This window comes from Corvus brachyrhynchos, unplaced genomic scaffold (assembly GCF_000691975.1).
Source record: "Corvus brachyrhynchos isolate BGI_N302 unplaced genomic scaffold, ASM69197v1 scaffold221, whole genome shotgun sequence".
Classification (NCBI taxonomy): Eukaryota; Metazoa; Chordata; class Aves; order Passeriformes; family Corvidae; genus Corvus; species Corvus brachyrhynchos.
In genome coordinates this window covers 754,384-776,636 of record NW_008236622.1, presented here as the reverse complement: position 1 = coordinate 776,636, position 22,253 = coordinate 754,384, and the positions used below count along the sequence as shown (strand labels likewise).

The following is a 22,253-nucleotide window of genomic DNA, read 5'->3' as shown; positions in this document are numbered from 1 at the left end:
TGACTTTTTTCAATCATTATCTTTTTAACACACCTTACAACACCTCTATGTGGTTGTGTGACTAGACATAGCATTTTACACATGCTAGAACTATATCCATAATATTCCAGTGACTCTGAGAGCAATAGTCTAGGACTAATGACACAGTAAAACTTCTATCAAGATCTTAAAAGGAAGATACACAAATTCGAGAAATGACTGAGCTCAAATAACTCATAAAAGCAGTTGATAAGCTCTGAAATTTGTTTTTGAAAGGGTTAAGTGGATTTAGGATGATTTTTCTGCCCTGCTCCTTCTCATCTTTCCTAAAACATGTCCTAGAAAATAGAAGTAAAAATTAACACAGCATATTCAAGGAGCTAAACATTTTTTTAGTATCAACTACTGCAAGTGTATCGTGCTCGGTTACGTGCTAAGAACAGCCTCAGTGCATTGCTGTTAAAAACAGTTTAATGACATGTGGCATTCAGACAAATCCGTTTCTGGATTTGTAGCACAGCACAGGCCAAATACCAACAGTTAAAATGCCTTCTGAGACATGATGGCTGGATTGACTGGCAAGAATAGGGGCTTCTTAGAGCTCTGGAAAGACTTCAGGGAAAAGCAGTGCTCTGGATACAGCTATCTTCCTTGATGCAAGATGCATACCTCCTGTTAGGACAGCACTTGACATTACCCACTATTTCTCATTTGCATAATATTGCACATTTCCTAAGCTCATGGCACAGTTTTTCACCCTTGTGACAGTATAAATTTGTTGTGTGCTTGGTTTTTTCATTTACCTTCCATTTTATACCACAGATTCGGCTTTTATTAAAGAAATTAATAAATTTGCTGATAAAAATTTATATATTGGCTCCTAATCAAATTCCTTAATTCTTCTAATTGAGTGACTAACACCATATCACAGAGAACAAGCAGGAAGAAAAAATAACGGCCTCAAATTCCTGAGCACATTAAATTTGCTTCCAGGACTCATAAAGAAGTCTGGTGTGGTTACCTGGGCACCATGCATTTGGGCACATGTGAATTCTTCTGGGCATAAACCAAGGGATAACCACAGCAAAAGCAGTGCTACCATAACCATCATCAACTGAAGCCTTGTTTCTTTAGGATACAAAGATCCTACTCAAAAAATACCCTACCTCAAAATCCAAAGTCCTCTTACCACCTCGCTGGGGTGATGGTAACCCAAGCAGGTCCCAGAGAAGCACAGGCATGTGCTGCCCCTTCTCCAGGATTCATTTCCCTTTCACTGGAGATGGAGGGAATGAAGCAAGTATGACCATTTCACGCTATCCAAGAAAGCCAAGCAAATGAAGGGACGGCTGAAACTGGGGGCTTTGTAGCAGAGTGACAGGGGAAGCAGGATACAACTACTTTAAAAACCATCAAATTGATTTTGTATCTGTTAAAAATCATGTCACAACAATAAGACTAATTAAAGCCCACGATCACAAGTAAAATTTCTACAGGCCAGGTTAGAGAAGTATATCGCATTTAATTGCTTATTTGGACTCTGCAAATGTGATTACATTCAAATGATGGGGATATATCTCAAATGAACAAATAAAAGGCATCAAGAATGTTCAGAATACTACAACACAGAACACAAACAGAAGAGAACTGAAAAACAAAACTGCACCACAATGAACAACCTCCAAATGCCTTTTTCTCTCCTAAGGTAGAACAGCTGCCATGGGTGGATAAGGTATGAGCACAGTACAGCATCTTTCCAGAGGAACTGGCTTCAACAAGCTCTTATGTTTTTAATGCATTACTTCTGAACATGCTCATTAAGGTTTTTTTAACAACCACTTCAAAATATTTCATGTTTTTTCCCCTCCTTCAGGCCATGAACATGTATAAACAGTTCTTTTTAATGAACTGTCAGAGCTACGAAAGAATTTGGCAGGCTGGCTGAGAGGTAAGCAATCTTTTTCATAGCAGAAAAACAGAACTAACACTGGCATATTCATGGAATCACAGCTTTGGTTTGAAGGGATCTCAGGAACTTTACCTGGTCCAACCCTCACTCAAAGCAGAGGCTATTCCATATTTTATTTATCAGCAGATTTCTAGGCCTGACTAGTCAGTCCAATTGTGAGCTTCAAACATTCCAACATTGCTTCTTCAAGCTTTAAACAAATAAGAGCAACTACAACTTTTATTTGAAAGGTTAATACTGTATATTTTGACTTTAAAAAAATAACACTATTTAAAAGCTATTATGTCTACCTAATACATCACTTGGATTTGTATAATGACCCATTAGAGAAACTACAGGATCCATCTTCCACATCATGCACAAGATGCAACAAGAAAGTGAAAATTCACCTCTAAGCTGTCCTATTCATTTACTCCAAGTTCATAAGCAAAAAAAGAGGTAACAATAAGCAGATTTCAGAGGAAGTGCCAGCTTACCATCTTTGAAACAATTACTAACAGATAGCAATTATCCTAATAAAATTACAGTGTCTGAGGGTAACAAATTTTTCCTTCTTTTATAAGTTTTTGTAGTCTTCCAGGTTAAATCATTCAAGACATCTTGACTAATGATGAATTTTGCTTGACAGTAAGCAAAACAAACCTAATCTCCCATGTTTAAATAATTCTGACATTTCAGCATTGTTCCATAGGTCTTAGTCATATTTTCCAAAGAGATACTAGTTTTGTAATGCAAGTAAGTTTGAACTTCTCTCAGTGTCAACCTTAAGAACTCATCTGAAAGCCACACACTTAAAATTTAGCTTGCTTGCTTTTACCTGACTTTGAATGATGATTAATACAAACATCACATAGAGCAGATGGACAGTGAAGTTGAAAAATGTCATGTTTTTCTTACAGACTGCACTATTGAATACACACCCTGTATGTATGGGAGACATTCCTTCATCTCATTTATGTATTATTAGTAGCCAAAAAACCTAGAAAGCTGTTACAGAATTGAACTTGTTGTGTTACCTAGAGTTAAGGTTTTAAATTATTTAATTCTTTAGATAAAATTCCTTAACCATTAAATACATAGTCTATTTGATTTGACATCTTACTAGAGCTATGGAATTGATAATTCTTAACTACATTATTGCCCTCCAGAGCTACGCAGCAGAATGCAAACTACATTTTTCAATATTTCACTGTTTCATTAGAACATCTCATATTTAAAATTGCTGGAGGCTCATCACTTGCAAAATAAATAAATATCAGACCTCATTTAGTGTTTTCATTTTCATGCTTTAATACTAGAAATTATACAGATCTCTTTAAATTATGAAAATGAAAGCAGACAGAAAATGCCATTCATAAATAAGAGATTATATGAAACCATGCATATATAAACAATTGCTCTTTCTGACTAGCAAGTAACCAGAAAACATGCAGACACAATCACTTTAACAAGTGGCATATTACCTGGGTGGAGCTGGCAGCGACAGAAATGCAGTCAATGAAACCATGTCTCCGAGTGAAAAATGCCACTATCTGCTGCCACCGGGAAGGCTCAGTCCGTAACTCATCTGTTGAGCCTTTCTTTGCCCACTGCTTCTGTTTGGGGCCTACAGAGCTGTGGCTGGAGCCAGTGTTGCCTCGACTGGCGCGAGAATAGAGGAGTGTGTTATTTCCGAAAATGTAATTCATCTCTGCAGCTCTGCAGGTGGTTGCCAGGCAGTCTTAATTCCCTACCAGCTGCTGAGTGGTGAATGAGCAGGGGGAAAAAAATGCAGATAGAATTACAGCAGCATCGTTTACAAACCAGGAAAATAAAATTCTTGCTAACTGATGCTATTTTTCTTCCAAGGCTTTCCACCCCTTACATCCCCTTTCTACCTCTGATTACAATGACGAGTATAATCTTGAGAAATTTAAAATGTTAAGAAAAAAAAAAAAGCAGCAAGCAAAGGTTTTCCTTATTTTTCCTTTCCGGAATGCACAGGATGAAAACCTTGCTTTCTCTTCCTAGCTGCCAACAGATATTTAAGGGAAGCTGGGTAGCAGGTACAGTACAACGTTACAAATTCACAGCTATGAGGATGGTGGTGGATGATAACAGCTACTGGGTGGAGAAAGCACAGATCAAAAATAACCAAGTTTCAATCACTGCCTGTAGAAATATCCAATAGCATCTTTTCACTTCCTTGCTTGCATAAATTATGAACCTGAAGCAAACAAAACAGGGAATATAAAGCAGAACTGCTCTTGTTCACTGATTCTGTCTTTATGAAAACATTCCACAGAGCAAAACTACTTTAACACCATGTTCAAAACAAATATCTAAAAAACAACTGTTTGCTGGTTTCTTCTTGTTTTTCCCCGTTCTTTTGTGCATAAAACAACTATGGAGGGAGTGAATCACAGTGCCACAGAACAGTCATTTTGTGTTGTGTATCAGAGAGGATGTCTAGTGAGGTTGTTCTGCTGCGGTTTGGGGATTTTTTTAATTATCAAGAGGATCAGAGAGACTAAGATTAAACACTACAAGTCCACACTCTGTTGTTCTTGTTCTGTGAATAACGTGTCACGTTCATAACACCTATGCCCAAATTTCTGTGGCTACTGTAAGCATATTATGAAAACAATAAATACATATCTTTGTGACTCAACATTACTTCTCAAAAGTATAAGAATAAATCAAAACCAAAAAATTCTTACTATTCACTAATGACTTTTCAGTAAGATTATTTTGATCTCCCATGCACATGACAAGCATTACTGTTATAGGTTTTCTCTGCTCTCTTCATAGTAAAAAAGAATTCAGAATAATTATCTGAAAGATTATATGGAACTCAAGTTATCTTACAGAACTCACCATCCAAATTTTTATAGCCGACTATCTTTAAAAAAATCCTCCAGCTCACATCAGAGGGATTATTTAGGAAATCAGTTAAATGTCAAGCTTTCAGTACTAGCTCATCTCTGGAAAGCCAAAAGTTATCAAAACCATTTGTGGTATATTTCTACAGTCATAATCATAGCACCAGGGCAAACATTTTTAAAAAGCAGAAAAGTCTCCATATGATAAACAAAGGCAGAAAAATTCCTTACAGACACATAATTCTAAAAATCCACTGATTCATGATGTGCATTTTAGTGGGGTTACCAAATTCCCCCACATACTTTTTGGGGTGCAACATAATCTGCTGTTTAACAAATTCTTACTGACAGCAATCCTATTCTGAGTTACAGTTTTTTCCTGCTGGCTTCTATTACAAGCAGAAATAAGAAGTACATTAATTGAAATCTGTCGTAGTGAGATCAATGCACCATTTACTTCTAGTAACTAGTACAGCTCAATAACACACCACATGCCAATATTCTGAGCACACCTTTCAGACAGACTTTATTAATATTTATAAAATACAATGGTTTATCACTGTAAGTCATATGAAACTCGGTCTGACTTGTGCCATGTCCTTAAAGCTATGAGCATAAGATAAATAATGGAGGTTGAGAAATGCTTGAGACACAGTAGATACAATGATCCTTTCAAATGGACAAGCTATTTATAATGGGAATTTTGTCACAGGAAGACTGCAGCCTTTCCTGAGCCCTACCTTCTTCCAGACACAGAAAACATACCTAGCCTGAAAAATGCTATGAATTTATTACCGGAGAAATTGATTAATCCCTGGCTATAATTGAAGGTGTTTGGAACAAGGTACAAATGTCATGCTTTGAGTTACAAGTCTTTTTATAAAGAGCCAAGGTGAAAATATTTTTTATATTCTTCTACATTTGGCCTTGAATGTCAACACTGCTATACAGCTTATTAAATATCTTAGAGCACAAGAATTTGTCTAACATTCAAAAGAACTTTAAGAATTCATTTCTCTCTCTGTTTTTCCCCATAGGCTCCAAACAGAGAATCACATGGAAGAGTTTGTTTAAAATTCTGGAAGAAAACATAATACATGGACATGCAATCTATCAAGTACCTGGTTTTTTTACTGTTACATCAATCAGTCTGAAGATAAGAGAGGTTTGCTGTGTTTTAAGGCATGAAATTTCTTTCAAGGATGATTCCCACACAGCCAACAATCCGCTATGGCATCAATGACAAAGTCATTTTAGAAATCAGCACTTCAGGAAAGCATCATACGGACAAAAAGCTTCCTGACAGTGAAGCAATAATGATTTAATTTCAACTGAGAGAGAAATCCAGAAAAGTACTTAAGGAAGAGGTTATGCAACCCCACTGGTGATGCAAGCCAGCAATCTGTGTCACCTACACTCCATATGGATGCAATGATATCGAGCAAGATTTGCTGACGCCTAAGCAGACACAGTTGCAGTTATTTGTAGAAGGAGCCAGCACTGTGGTGATGAGACAAACCCTGATTTTTACATGTTACAAAGCAACCTGAAGATAAAGGCAAGGCATAGCTCTAGAGGTGGCACAAAATCAGGATAGCACAAAGGAGTCCAGATTAGAAGAATGGTCACTTGTACAGTTGAGAAATCAGTGAGAGGCAGTAAAAACAAGGGCTCATTTCAGTCAAAGAGCATTTCAACAGAGGGTCAAACATGTACGAGTAGAAACTGGAAAAAGTTCTACTTGCACAGAAAAGGCAATATCCAGAGAAAGGAAAATCATCAACACAGATGTCGCAGCTGGAATTGCATCTGTGAATGCCTCCAGAGTCAGGAGGCAGAACAGGGAGGCTCATCGGAAAACTGCAGGAAGACCTAAAAGGAGTGGAGAGCTTTCATCACCTCTTTTTCATATTCTGGATATTGAACTGATGGGCATAAAATTAAAAACAAAGCAAACAAAAAACATCACATACTAAAACAAAACAAAAAACACTATTTACTGTAAGGCAAGAATTAAGAATTTGCAGATGTGAAAAGACTTCTACCCTGAAATAAAACAGCACATAATTAAGATTTCTACAATAGTACACATATCTGTCTACAGATTAAGAAATTTACTGCAAGATTCATCTGCATTTGTTGTGGCAGCAGAGTAACATTATTTGTTCTGTGGCCAATTAACAAGATATAGTAATCGCAGTGGTTATTAAATGTAAAAATCAATATCAAATATATGGGCTAGAATTCCTCTGACTTAGTATCCAAGCAAATGGGTATTATCAGTTTGCTGAGACAAGTAAAAACATAACATAATGCTCTATTTTAATTTCTCAGATAAAGGTTTCCCGGGCATAACTTTACAAGCAGAATGCACACCCAAAAATTAAAAAGGCACAGGAACAAAACTTGTTTGTGAACAGAAACAGCAGTTATATCTCAATTACCCTTTCTGAACAAAAAACAACAATCCCCCTGAAGCATTTGAAAAGTGTTTTATATTAGTTTTACTACTATTCTGCTAAACAGAGTATTGGCTAAAATAAGCACAGACCCTAAAGGAAAAAAACCTGATTGAATTAACAGAGAAAATTCAAGAATTACCTAAAACAATGGCAGGGACTTATTTTATTTTCAATATCACTTAGGTTTTGACCAAAAAAAATAAGAGACAAAAGAAATGTGCAGAACTTGGATACTCAAACATAAGACTATGCAACTTAAACTCTTCAGGCACGGGAACAAAAACAATACTGAAAACATAGATACAAACTCATGTTTACTTCTTACACTTTTCAGAATTCTAGATTTAATAAACTTTTACTGGCATAACAAGTCTAAGTCTCATTAACAAGTTTATGCAATATTTTAAGCCAAAGCCCAGGAGTTCAGGACTCAAATACTATGGAGAAAAAAAATTGTTAGCCCTTTTTGCTAAGAGATGCTAGAAAGTCTATTTTAACTATTAGTTCAGATAGGACTGAAGAATAGTTCTTGACCAAGTGTCATACACATAATCAATAAAAAGGACATATCTTACTGCTGGAACTAACTTATAAGTAAACATCCCATCACAATTATACAATAATGATCTATTTTAGTATAAATATTTAATATAAAAGATCATTACCTTATTACTCACAATACACCTCAGACAACCTACCAATCTGGGCAGATTGAATTGCCTGGTCTTCCGCACCCTGCTCATGAACCTCCTGCCCATCTTTTTGGCATGCCAGACTGATAAAAACATCTTGTGTTTAATGCAAGTCTCCTTAGGCTTGCTTCAGTCATCAAAATGAACCCAACTGCACTGAGAGCTCAAGGAAAATCTGGGGTGAAAACAGTGCAACCTGTTACTAGGATGACTTGATGTTGATTACTGTATCTTAGGTTGTTCTAATGTTTGGATTAATCCGGAGTCCATCTGTTACAGTTTTTCTTTCTTGTCTCTGTTGACAAGAATTTATTGAGCAGATCCATATGGAGAACTGGGCAGATTTGGTCAACTGTTTCTTACTATAAAACACAAACTGACACCTTTGTATATATTTCCACATCTTTAATTACAGGAAGTTTAAGAGCAATAACCTACCAAGAACTTGGGCAATGCATTTTAATTAAAGACTGCATAACAGCTCCTCTCAAGTGTGACCACCAAAGTACAATACTAGTCTAAAAATAAATATGTCTGAGGGTATGGTCAAGTTTTTCTTTATAATTCCCAGTATTCTAGGTATGCTCCTAACACCAGAAGCACTGCCTTTCTGCTGAAGATGGTAAAGCTTTACAAAGCTCTCAATTTAGAAAAAAGTAACAGATTGCAACCTTCTCACAATCATAACCCATCTTGCAAATTACATGATCTTTGATTTCTAAATGGAAACAGTATTTTCATTTTCAGGATAACCTCACCTACCTGCTCAGACTGGAGCAGGACAAGAAAATCTACTGGGGCAAAGAGGAAGTTAAAATTACTTTGACTGTTGGTTAACCTTGAACCTGCACGGTTCAAATCATGAAGACCACTACCCTTTCCGAGAGCAGAAAAACTCTCCCAATTTACAGAGAAGGCCATTTTAACAGCAGCTCCACAAGCACTAAAAAGACTTCCGGGGAAGCACTTGAGAGAACAGAGGGGATTAGAGGGAAGACACACCAGGAGATAAAAAGAAGGGAACCTGTTGAGACTACCAACACAAGATTTGGGTTCACATGGAAGGGAGACTGTTGGCATTGAAGGAAGGATGTGTGAATATGCACATTTATATAACTATTATATAATATATTTTTATATATATATATATATATATAAAATACAGCTATTTCCATACAGATTAATGGGAAGGAGTTAAATAAAGGTGCTTGTTTGCAGTTGAAGAAAAAGGGCAGAGTAGACAAGCAATGTATGCTGTAATACCTTGATTGGTATAGCCAGAAACCAAAAGGCTATCAGCAGTTGAAAGATTATTTCAAAGTCAGAGGCTGATTATACATCACTGTGTTTACAGGCCGTAAAACAACTGTCACCTGCTAATCTATAGTTCTGAATACAAATTTTCATTTCTGAAATAACCATTCCCTAGTCATTCTCATCATTTTAGAGACTCAGCATTATTAACTCTAGTTTCATTGGTATCTCCTGAGTCAATTCTTTCCCAAACTGAGGGGTCAAACTAGTTCATTCTTCATTCCACAGTAGCTGCCCTCTGTCTCTGACCATTCTTGTTGTTCTTCTTTGAGTATCTAAATTTTCCTTCTTAATCTAGATAATGAATGGTGCAGATTTCTAGAGCGATAAGATAATGCAGTTATATTCCCATTTGCGTCTCCGATTATTCCTTGTATTCCATTTGCCTTTTTGACTGTAAATTGAGTACTGAGATGATTATTCCATTAATCCGTTATAAACCTCAGCTCTTATTCCCCTGAGATGATGCAATGAGAACACAAGTTCTTCCAAGATCCTTCTGGTAACCTCCATCCATGATTACCAATCTTCTTCCTTAACCTTTACTTTCCTTTTGTTGCTGGTTTGGTTTTGGTGGGGCACTTATGTTTGCTTGGGTTTTTTTAACAACTAAATACCAAAATATTTTTTTCCTTATTTCATGGCAGCTTAAGTTTCTCCATAATCTTTTTTGAGTGCATCTATTGTGTGCATCTAAGAAAACCTAAAAACCTACATCAACAAGATGATCTTTAAGCACATGCTTTAAGGGATTTGTGTAGCAGGAATTCTCTTTGCAATGCATTCACTGCTTTCTCATCTCTAATTTCTCCACATGCTCATTGATTCTGCTCTTTAGAACAGTTTCACCGTGTTTTGCCAGTACAGAAATCAGAGTGAGTTCCAATTTCTCCTCTCCCTTCTGGAAGCTATTTTAAGAACAAGAATCACCTTGCCATATCTCATTCCTGTGATACTACAGTCAGGATAAGTAGGCTGTTACACAGCACTGCAGCACTAATAGATAAGCAGTTTCAAATCAGGGTTAATTTAAAACCATTAAGCTTAAATACCATTAGGTCCTGGAAATACTTTTCCAAAGATGACTAAACATGTGAAAAAAAGCAGGCATACACCGAGTGGGCACAAGATATTTATTTCACAGAGTAAAGCTACAGTGCATGTAGTCAGCAGAACTGCTGTGCTAGGATTACAAAGCCTGTCTTGGCAAAGGTTTGGGTACCACTGAGAGACTATTAGACATTTTTTTGAAACTATGTGTCCACTTCACAAAGTGCAGGATATGGGACACAAAAACACAAGCTGCTGCTTCTAAGTAAGAGGAGAAGAAAGGCTGAAGGACATACGTCTCACCCTACAGGCACTCACAGGACTAGGTCAAATAAAATGCCCAACTAGCCTACTGCCTCTCTCAGCAGTGAACAGTGTAGGTGTAGAGTGATCCTTCCCTGCTCAATACACCACCACAAGCTCCAACAGAGGTTCACAGAGCCAAAGAAGGTAAACTCTTGTCTTACTGCTTTTATTCTAATACAAGACTACTTGCACTCCAATGCAAACTGAGCCTGAATATTTTCTCCCAGATCTGACACTGCAAGGTGTAAGCAGAGATAAAGCACAGGAGCACTGACACTGGGCACAGCTACTGCTTCAAAGGTATTCACTGGGTGCATCACTCAGGCAAAAAGATTCCTTTAGTTAAAATTCAGGGGTAAAACTTCCATCTTTTATTCAATGGAGAACAGTATTTCACTTCAGTTTGAAGCATTTCATTGTTTATGATGCCTTTTCCTAGTCTTAAAATCAAGAATCAAACACGGTTAGAAGGGAAAAAGGTATCTCACCTCTGTATTTATTTCAAGGATCCTAAGGTGCACCATGTCCAGGTGGAATGTGCCAAAATGCACACTGCAATGCACACCCCCGATAGATCAGGTAGATTCCCCAATGAGAGGCTCAAGTGAGCCCCCCTCCCCAAGGAACCATCCCCTGGATGATCCTATCTCAGTTTACAAAATGTGTTCTGGAAAGGACCTTGGTGTCTGGGGCTTTCTGATCCCTAACTATGAGGCTTCTAAGATGTTTAGTCTCCTAGCTTGACAAATCAGTTTAGGAATGTAGGCTAAAAAACACTAAGAATACAAAAGCTATAAAAAGCTATATAAAAGGGGTATAAAAGAAAAGGCAAAAAAAAAAAAATCATGGAATCATTCAGAGACAGGAAAACAGTAACTCATTTGCATTTAATGTCATAATATTATGAAGCCATAGTTTTAGTCACTGAGGTAATAACCACAAAAGAGCCCTCCAATTGCTTTAAATGGGCTAACAACATTAATCCACATGTTCCCTTTGGTAAAGGGAAGTGGGGATTTTCACTGCATCACCTGAAGCACAAGTGCTCTAGCAGAATACAACAGCCCCAGCCAGAATGACAGGTCTGTGCAGGAGATCAAACAGGCAACCAGCAATGGGAAGGCAATCCCTGCACTGCCTGACCTGCTCAGCACTGTCTGTCCCCAGCACCCCTAGAACAGGGATGACCATTCCTGTGAACATATGAGGACAGGGAAGTGGCCAACTGTGTGAAAGTGGCCAACATGAAATATGGACATGAGTCCATGATTAGGGAACTACAAGTTAAAGACTTCCTCCACCAATCCCAATCTACTCCTCACAATTCCTAGAGTATGCTGCTACTCCACTGATGATTGCACAAGGCTGTTCTAGAGATACCAAATATTCAACCAGTAGAAAGTCTTTAGCTCCTTACAGATGTACCATTCAGTCAATAATTAACATTTCCATATATAGCATGAATAAGCAATTTTAGGCCCCTTACTAGACTTATAAAACCAGTACAATGTTCCAACTAAAACATTTCTGTTCAGCTGCCCGTATCTGTGATACATGTAAGGAACAAACTGAGTGCAGGCATTTTCCTCACAACCTTTGAAGATTGGTGCTATGGTGAAAATCTCCAGAGACAAATCATCGAAAAAGATTTGATTAAAGACAGAGCTGCAGAGACTTTTCTCAGTCAGTAAATATAGCCTCCTGTTACCACATGCAGCCACATGACAATATCATTTATAAACTTATCAAATACTTCGAAAAGTTTTTAAGAACTTGTGCAAATTTCAAATGGGAATTACGGCTATAATGGAAATGCATTGAATATTGCAATATTAGAAATTTATTTCAGAGCAAGATATAGATTTATCATACTAATCATGGTATATCTTTCCAGTACAAGTTATGTTTAGCATCTTACAAATTATTACATGTTTCCTTTAGAGCTTCTGTCTTAACAGTGAAATAATAGCTCCAAATACCAACACACAATACACAAATAATACAGAAATATATGGAAGCCCCAATCGGGTTCTACACTTAAATACTGAATTGCCATGCTACATCATATATATATGATAAATATCTGTCATACATAGGTTGCTCTAAATAAAGATTAGAGTCTGGGGTTTTTTTGGTCTTATTGCACCATGACCTGCTATTTTATAGCATTGTAATAATCTGTTATTCAAAGCTTTTTTCCTTGATAGAAAACTTCAGCTTCCACTCCACAGTTTAAAAAACTTGTTTGGTACCATATCATATCAGTGACAGATTGACTTGATTGGAGCTGTTTAATAAAACCAAATTTTAACTCCAAACCCGTCACTCCAAAGGGGCTGTGATCTCACTGTGCTACAGCACTGAATTCAGTGTTACAGTGAAGGAAACCCTGTTGTAGCTCGCCATCTCGTGGCAAATCTGCAGAGCAGATAATTGCAGGACTCTCAGGACCACACATTGGAACCACACGTTTCCAGGTGGAATTTGGAAACCCCATACTGAAGAAATTGCGGTACTCGCTGCCTAGCTACCTGAAAATATTCTTCAAAACCTTTGGGACAGAATATTTGTGAAGGATTTGAAGTTTGACCATTTTCACTATCTCTTCATGGTTCTCTACCATTAAATATTTGTTTTAAAAGCTGTTTTACAGCATTAGCGTTCCATTTCATGCAATATTAGAGACCAGAGGACACAAAACCTCCTGGGCCAAGTTTCCTTCTTTGTTACTTGAGACACAGGAAGTAAACATGTCTTCTTAAACTGACAAAGCTCCACTCTAACAAGACCAAACCTGTAAGTCTTACTTAAATTTTAAATCAGCACAGCTAGTGCCTCTTATTTCACTCTTACTACAAACATGCAATATTTTAACCCAATCTGAATCTGAGGTAGTTCTCCTGTCAAGAAGATAAACTGCCTTCAATTACTACAGTACTTAACATTTGATAAATGGCAATCACATACTCATCATCTAAAAATTTGGGATACACATTTGTATTTTTGGTCATCAAAAACTGCTCTTTGAAATAGCATCCACCTGTCCAAGCAAGTTATAAAAGCTGTTTTAAGTCCTAGAGTATTTGAAAACTTCTCTGAAGAACAATATACAAACTAGTCAGAACCAGGCACCTCCCTTCTCTTCTGTTCTTCCATATTCTTGCTCCATACTGCAGAGAGCTTGCTGTAACAGAAGGTATACCTCAAAATCCAATTCTACTGCCCTCAGCAGCATTGCTTAAAAAGCATATTATGATAAAACCACTGACTTCTTCAAACTACTAACTCTGTATTTGAAATTTTAAGTGCATTTAACATTTACATTTAAAACAAAAACCAAACTCCTCTTATTATTTTATTCATGTAATGTTTAGTTTCCTTAAGCAATGAACTATTGAAGAAAGCTGATCAGGATCTTGTATATGAGCCAAGACCTGGTCCTTGCACAGTGCACCAAGCCAACCTACCAAATAAATCACACAAAGCACTCTTAAATCAGAGCTGTTGTTGCTAAATTGATCTTCAGCATGAGCTATGCCAAAACTATGAATACCTCGCAAATCATCAGGCCGAAACCAGAGCAGACCAGCTATGCTAATAATACAATAGCAACCTTGGGTTTTTTCTTCAGTAGAGAAGCAAGCCAGCAGTCAATTAGCATCAGAATTCAAAATTACACAAAACACTGGTAAACAACTGAAACCTGGAGCACCCACCCTAGTTTTCAGATGAACAAAGCTTTGAACAATTTCAATTTACCGTACATTGCTTTGATATTAATACAGGGGAGTTACCTGAAAATAATCACATATATGCTAAAAATGGTAATACAAACTGAATGATATTTCCCTCCTGCGTGATGATTTTCTTCCCTACTGAGTGATGATCTTCCAGCATTTACCAATTTGAGAATAATAGCAATCCTCCTCAGAGACCTAAGACACACAGCATTTTGAAAAGGCCTCACCATATTTTGTAACTATACTTAATTCTTAATTCTCCTTAATTCTATTTTGAAAAGTTTTAATTTCTTCCAGGCAGTTTTACAGCTCCTCTCTTTGCCTTTTTGATCCCTTTATGCTTTCTAAAGGCAAGACTAACTGCTCTAGGAATTAGAAAAAGCTTGTGAATAAACAGAGTTGACCTTAAGTCCCCAGAGGAAGAGGATTTTTTTTTTATTTCTAATAGTTGCGCATAAAATGTGTTTCATTACTTTCCGAATATCAGTATATTTGGAGAATTAGACATACGAAAGTGTATTATTGTGTGCCTAACCTCATAAGCAAGAAAAGTTTGAAGTCCTAGCCATTCCCAAAAATGAAAGCTTTGTCACATTAGTATTCTCAGAAGGCTCTTCAGAGGGCAATATAGCCCACTTCAGAAAGGTTATTTGTTAGGGCTGAACAATTCAGCTTGTCTAGCTGAAGACTGTGGAAAAATACTGAGAGTTCATTATAGAGATTTAAGTAAAAATAACTGGTTCAGTATCATCATACACATTTTAAAAATTTTAGAAAATCTGGAAAGTAACTACTAAATGCACTCACACACTACAGTTGGTTCTTCTACAAAATCCTTACAAGTCAATGATAAAGAGCTGATACATTAAAAAAAATTTTTCTTCTTAATTAAAAAAATGGAACTATAACTAGGTTCAAAACATTTTTTTCTTAAAATATCATAGAATGGTCTGGGTTGGAAGGGGCCTTAAAGATCATCAAGTTCAAACTCCCTGCCATGGGCTTAAATACCCTCCACCACACCAGGTTGCTCAAAGCTTCATCCAAGCTGGCCTTGAACACTTCCAGGGATGGGGCAGCCACCCCTTCTCTGGGCAACCTGTGCCGGTGCCTCATCACTCACAGGAAAGAATTTCTTACTAACATCTAACCTAAGTCTACCCTCTTTCAGTTTAAAGCCATTCCCCATCTTGTCCTATCACTACCAAGCAAAAAATTCCCTCTCAGGCTTCCTTGTAGCCCCTTTATGTACTGGAAGGGGCTCTAACATGTCCATGGAGCCTTCTGATCTCCAGGATGAACATCCCCAACTCTCTCAGCCTGTCTTCACAGGAGAGGTGCTCCAGCCCTCTGATCATCTTTGTGCCCTCCTCTGGACCTGCTCCCACTGGTCCATGTCCTTCTTAGGTTGGGGACCCCATAGCTGGGTGGAGTACTGCAGGTGGGGTCTCACCAGAGCAGCACAAAAGGGCAGAATCCCCTCCCTACCCTGCTGTCCACTCTGCTTTGGATGTAGCCCAGAACATGTTTGGCTTTCAAGGCTGTGAGTGCATGTGGTTGGGTCATGTCCAGACTCTCATCCACCAGCACCCCCAAGTCCTTCTCCCCAGGGCTGCTCTCAATGTGACAGCATTTGTTCTTTGCAGTTACAAAGGACACTATCACACACAAACAATGCATGCTAAAAGTATCAAGCTATAAGCCTACCACAATGTAAGCCCATCTCATCACTCTAAAGCCCAAATAGTCCCCAGTATCAAATAATTTCTCCACTTCTTCCTCAAAACCAGCCATAAAGACTCAGAGGTGTTATAGAAAACAGCATTTAGTCTAACACACAAAAGCACATTTCATCAGAAAATGATTGAGCTACATCTATCTTCTAACATAGTAAATAAAACTGCCTGTTATAACCCCCTCCCAAACTTCACACTCAGTTTGTCGTCTTAATCTTTAAATTTGTCTTCAAGTTCTGGAGCAATCTTGAAAATAATGGTGCTGCATGCTGGAAAACCCCAGAGACATTTATTGCACTTGGCTTATTACATACTGCACATAGATCCTCAATTAAAACACTTACTAGAAACAAACTCAGAATTGACTCTACGGGATTCTGACTGAAAATCCAAAATGTAACTGACAACACAAACTACAGTGCCCCTCAAAAATATATCCAAAATCTTAAGTTACCTATAGTTGTTTTCTGGGCATTTTACCACCAACCATGTCTACTTAGAATCTGTGGAAACTAAGTCAATGCTTTAATGTCTATACAGTAAATTTTACAAATGAGCAGTTCCATAAAAAACAGAAAGAGGTGTTTCACATGCTTTTTTTTTTTTTTTGCCCCACAAAATGAAAATCCTAAAGAGCATACCAAAACAGTTCACTCTAACTTTAAAAATGCCTACCTTTACTGGTGAAATATGAGAATGGGAAACAAATCCATGGACATTCTCAATCTGTGACAGGTTCTTCTCCGATACATGAACCAGCTCTGGACCCGTCACCTCATTGGCAATGTGTGGAGAGCTGTGCTCCTGTGGGGGTGTATCTTCATCCTGATAGCGGTATTTCTGAAAAAATAAATTATAGGAAAAGATCAGGCCACCACAGAAATGAGAAAAGATTATCCAGCAAATCTAAGTCAGACAGAAATAGTTATTCTTCTGACCTTGCTGACTTCAAAGTAATAAAATCTATAAATAAAAGTTTTAATTAGCATTTTTAGTTTAAAGACTGGTCCTGTCCAAAAATGTTCCAGCCCTTTTAGTCCCACAGCTACATAAACCCCCGCAGGGTTTACTGTGTTCATAAGAAGCATCCCAACATTTTCTAAGCACAATTCACTTTCACACACTACTGCTATACTCCCAAGTACATACATAGTTATTAACAGTTCATAGGGAAAGGATAAACTACAAAGAAACTGCTTGAGATGATCTGTTACCAGCTCCTGTAATGCTTAACACATTCTTGACCCAATTGTAAAGTGGAAGCAATTCAAGTGTATTTTCTCCAAAAACACTACTTAGCAGAGAAGAACAAGACCAACTTCTTGTGGCAAAAGAAATAACTCCAAGGAGGAAAGCAAGAGCACTAAGACTTCTCTTACCACAAGAGCCCAACTCCAAACACTTCCACACTTTCTGCTTAGCTGGATGTATATCAAAGGAGAGATGGTGAGGTCTGACAGTTGTGAAAAATTACAGTGGTTACTCAAAAAGCCCTAATTTTTCAAATTTTTAGTAGACAGGTTTCATGAGATAACCAACTTAATGGCTCACTACTACCAGAAGATAAAAAGTTCTTTTTCTTTCTTTTCCCTGCAGCAGTGAGATACTGGACTGCTCAGCCTCAGACTGCTGCCATTCATCTTTTTTTCTGAGATTGAGTTGTTTTTCACTTATCAAAATAAAACCCTGAAAGGAGTTGACATTAGCTCTCTAGAGCAGCCATATTAAACATTGGAAACAGAGAAGAATTATAAATTAAACAAAGTGTTGGCCAAAAATACAAGGGTACGTTACCAGAGTATAAATTAGACCACATTGGCAATTAGAGAAAATAAACATTGGAGCTTCAAGAAGCAGAGAAAATGTCTTGCAGCATCAGAGAATGTAGGAATTCTGAGAGCTTAAAGCAGCCTGCTCCTCTGATGAAGACTGTATTTGGCTGGACTTGAGATCCAAAATATTCCTAGCAGACCTCAGGCTTTGATTTCATTATGAAAAACAGGAAAATTAATTGAAAGTGGATTTAGTTTCCAGATCATCTCAGACAAGATCCTGAAGAAAGTAAAAGTGGATCATTCCAGTTTTACTGGGGGGCCAGGGCACAGACAACAACATCCACACAAAAAAAAAACCCTGAACAAACTAACTAGTCAAACAATCACAGGTCAAGCAAAACTAATTTCCTTTACAGAACAGTTAATACCTTAGACAAAGCACAGAATTACCTTGCTTTTTTTCCTGAAACCAGACATACTTATTAGAAGCACATACTTTATTAGAAACAGATACTTGAACATCACTGAGTGCAAACAGGCTCTAGATTTCACTAATAGATACACGTTTACATTATAGAGTGTATCAGTGCTTCTAATATAATAGTGCATATGAAGTTTTAATAGATCAGTATGTCATTATTTTGATTAAAAATGAGAAAAATGTTGTGGTAAAGAATTCTCCCCTAAAAGGCACTGACAGAGCTTACAGTCTTCTCAAAAAAAAAAAAAAAAATTTAGAAGTGAATTGCTAATTAGATTTTGCTGCAGTATTTAAGATTGACTTTACTATTTGAGATGAAGTTGTTTAAGAAAAGACTTAGTGCCATGGTGTGGTTGACAAGGTGGTGTTAGGTCATAGGTTGGACTTGAGGATCTCAAAGGTCTTTTCCAACCTTGTTGATTCTGTGAAGTGCGTGAAAACATAATATGCACGCTACTACCTATTCTGAAAGGTACCACAGCCCTTCACAGAAACTACTTTTGAGCAAAGTGCTTTAAGTAAAGCAAACTACTGTATCTTGTAACAGCTAACTCTCCATGGAAGTGTGTTTACTGCTCTACTACAGAGCACCACCCCTGAATACTGCGCCTCTTGACTGAGGCAGCACGTTCAAGTGAGCTGGTTGGTCGAACAGCCACCACTCACCACTGCCCCTTCCCTTCCTCTCCCAGGAGCTTCCAGCCCCTGAACAAGAACTCAGTCAGCTGTTTCAGCCATGCCTAGTTAATTACGCTGCTGCATCCAAAGCCCTGTGCAAGTTCCTCTCCATAGGGGTCTAAAGACACGATTTCACAGTACAGCCCAGCTCACTCCAAGGGCAGCCAGGGTCTGAAGAAGCAAGAACCCATTCACTTGCTCTTAGTCAAGCTGTACAACTTCATCTCCCTGCCCCTTGCTGGGAGCATACAGCTGACTTCACACAGTGAGCAAGCTCAGCAAGCTAATCCAGCAGAATGTTTTTTCCCCTCTTCCAGCAATAACAAATTTTCTGTAGTTCCCTTGTCCTCATGACTAGCTAAGGCACACAGCAACGCTGGCATAACAGGGAGAAAAGCAGGTAACGAGTAGGGCCAACCCACCTCCAGTGGCTAGGAGCAGCTCATTAGTCTGCTTACAAGTAAGAGAATGCAATCCTGCACCCAAATCCAGGCTTCAAGGAGACCGTAATTTACAAGAGCCAGCCGAGCAATGGACACATCAAAAGAAAGAAAAAGGTGTGGCAAAGCAGCTCTGAACTTGCAGACAGTCTCAGCTGCACACCTCCCAGCACTGAATTAGGTAGTGGCCAAGCAATTTAACTCCTTCTTAAGAAGCTTTATTGCTTTACAATTTATAACCATAATTTTAAATCCAAAGCAAGCAAGTGCTAAACATTTAACACACAGTTCTGACAGAGATACTGCCCCAAAGGGGCATATACACCTGTTGCATAATACAGATGTGGCAAAATTAATTTAAAACATTTCTCTTCTGATACAACATAGTTAACAGGATATCTTCAGGCTAAATTATACCCTCAATAAGTTTTGAAATGTCACCAAACTCTATGGTCACTGGTGTAAACTACTGAAAAATCCATTTACTTTAATAAACCAGGACTAGCTTGCATGAGATGAGAAAATGAACCCAATTCACCACAGCAAAATCATTTTTCAGGCCCGCAACATCCTTCTTCAAGTCTCAGGCCTAGCAAAGTTAGACAATAATAAGAATGAACAAAGTATCTGCAACAATATGCAGGACAAACAAGGATTTTCTAGACATTTTATAGCACCATTTTTCAGAACAGAGATCCCCTGTTAACAGGAGAAGCAGAGAAAAGTTTTAGGAAACTTATTCTGAAAGGTTCACTTTAGTCTTCCTAATCTCTTATGTGTATTTTAAAAATAACATATTTCAAACTCCTTTCCCTTCTCCAGACTTTAGCCCACCCACCAGCCGTACAACTCCCAGGTTACTGCTCACTTCCAACAACAAAAACAACAAACCCTGGGAAAGTGCAGTCTGACTTATAGTCTGTCCCTAGGTTAGGTTTTCATTTTCACTGTACAGGTCCAACCATGTTTAAGAAGAGGTTAAGAACAAAAGAGGACTTGATTAAGTATATCTAATAATTTGAATTTGATAAATATACAGAAGCTCACAGGGCCAGACCCTTTCTGAGGCAGTATAAACAGGCAGCGTGATAAAACCAAGTAGTTTTACACCATTTGCACAGAATTCCCCAAGTTTAAATACTTGTCCCTTTTTAGTCATTTCTCCATTTTATCCATTAAACTAAATCTGAAAGGACCCTTCCAAAAATAATTCCAGCAAGTGAAGCTATTGTGAAGCACTGTTTGACATGCAATGCATCCACTCATGCATAGAATTACTTGAATGCAACATCAAAAACAAATGGGTAGAGAAGACTAAATACCTACAGCTCTCACATCTCCCCAGCTTTCACAACTCTGTCATCCAGATACTCTTCAGCAGAAAACAACTTCCAACAACTCTAATAACAAGAGCAACAATACAGACAAATTTTGCATACCTTGCTAAAACAAAACTAATCAAAAATGAATAACATAATAAAGATGCTAATGCATTTTGTACAAGTCTTTCCTGTAGTCTAGTGCTAAACTAGAAATTAGTGCTTAGGAAAATAACAGTGCCTTCCCCACAAAGGAAAAAAAAATGATGTGAAACTGAAGATATGCTCTACTGTTGCAGAATTGAAGTCAACTTTAAAAGTTTTTGTTTGTAAAAACAAGGAAATAAAGAAAGCCAAATAAAAACTCTTTCCAAGTAAACAGCAAATCATACTGATAAGTTGAAAGGCTGTGAATAACAAAAGAAAAGTAATGTAGGAAAAGATGATAGTGTTCATGTCTTTTTAGAACTTAACTGACCATGGAATAGGACATTCAGTACTATTTTCAACTTAGGCTTCAACATATGATAAGCTGAATGATTTGAAATATTGGAAGAGGGTTTTTGATCCTGGGGTTTGCTTTTTCAAACACAAGTTCAGTACTTCGAGTAACAAACTGCTTCATTCTCAAATAAAAGCACTAAGTTTTTACTAATAACTACAACTATGACAAAGACATAAAGCATTTCACCCTTCTTGGATAGTTTCAGTTTGACATTGTATCTTGACTATAACTGCTTATAAGATGATTATTTAGGTCACAGTGTTCCATCATATGTCAAAATGCACAGCTGGTGTTAAACTTATTTATGTAATGCTTCATGTCATGGACGTCCACAAACAGTTGAAGATAAGTATATACATTGACAAAAACTCCAGAAATACTTGTAATCAAGTTCACCTGTTCCAGAAGGCCAAGGAAAAGAAAATAAAAAAGGAACACTCAAGATTGTGAGTGTTCTTTTAATGTGGTCTAAAAAAAGACAAAAACTGAAAACACTATTTCATGTGGGTACTTGTGTGAGATAAATTGTTTCATTACGTGAAGGACTGGTACAGGTAACCCTGTATTACTGTTTCACATTGTCATTTAAGTATTTACTCAGTATTCAAAGGGTGCATCTTCTCAGAGGACAAGAGCATTTTATTTTTAGTGCTATCCAGCCCAACAACTTTTATTCAAAAATTGAGAAGTGCCTGGTGCAAAATCTCTCTGCACTACCAGCAAGTTACCGTTCAAACAGAAATCCTTCAGTTCGTTTGGGATGCAGACAGTAGAGGTACAATGTAGGTAGTATGTAGGTAGCATGTATGTAGCATGGAGCACCCACTCGGGATTAACAGCACCCCATGCTTACTCGCAGATAACTCGAGCCTGTGCACAATCAGCCCAAGACATTGTACAGACGGCCCTGGCGAGTGAGCCGCGCTCGGGAGGCTGTGGCTGGCCT

General features: G+C 37.7%; 1 protein-coding gene across 22 annotated transcripts in view; it reads right to left on the bottom strand.

Moving 5' to 3' along the window:
• DLG1 (discs large MAGUK scaffold protein 1) overlaps positions 1 to 22,253 on the bottom strand; it is a 149,279-nt gene that overhangs the window by 81,076 nt on the left and 45,950 nt on the right. For 17 of the 22 annotated variants that reach the window (XR_001859418.1, XR_001859417.1, XM_017726441.1 and 14 more), the window contains one exon: positions 16,785 to 16,949. Coding sequence is in view for 19 of the 22 variants with exons in the window: in XM_017726438.1 (XP_017581927.1) it covers positions 16,785 to 16,949 (165 nt within the window). In the remaining 3 variants the exon portion in view is untranslated. Of the gene's footprint in view, positions 1 to 3,411; positions 3,984 to 7,936; positions 8,045 to 16,784; positions 16,950 to 22,253 lie in introns of those variants that run through there. The other 5 variants (XM_017726440.1, XM_017726439.1, XM_008644128.2 and 2 more) reach the window with 5 other exon arrangements.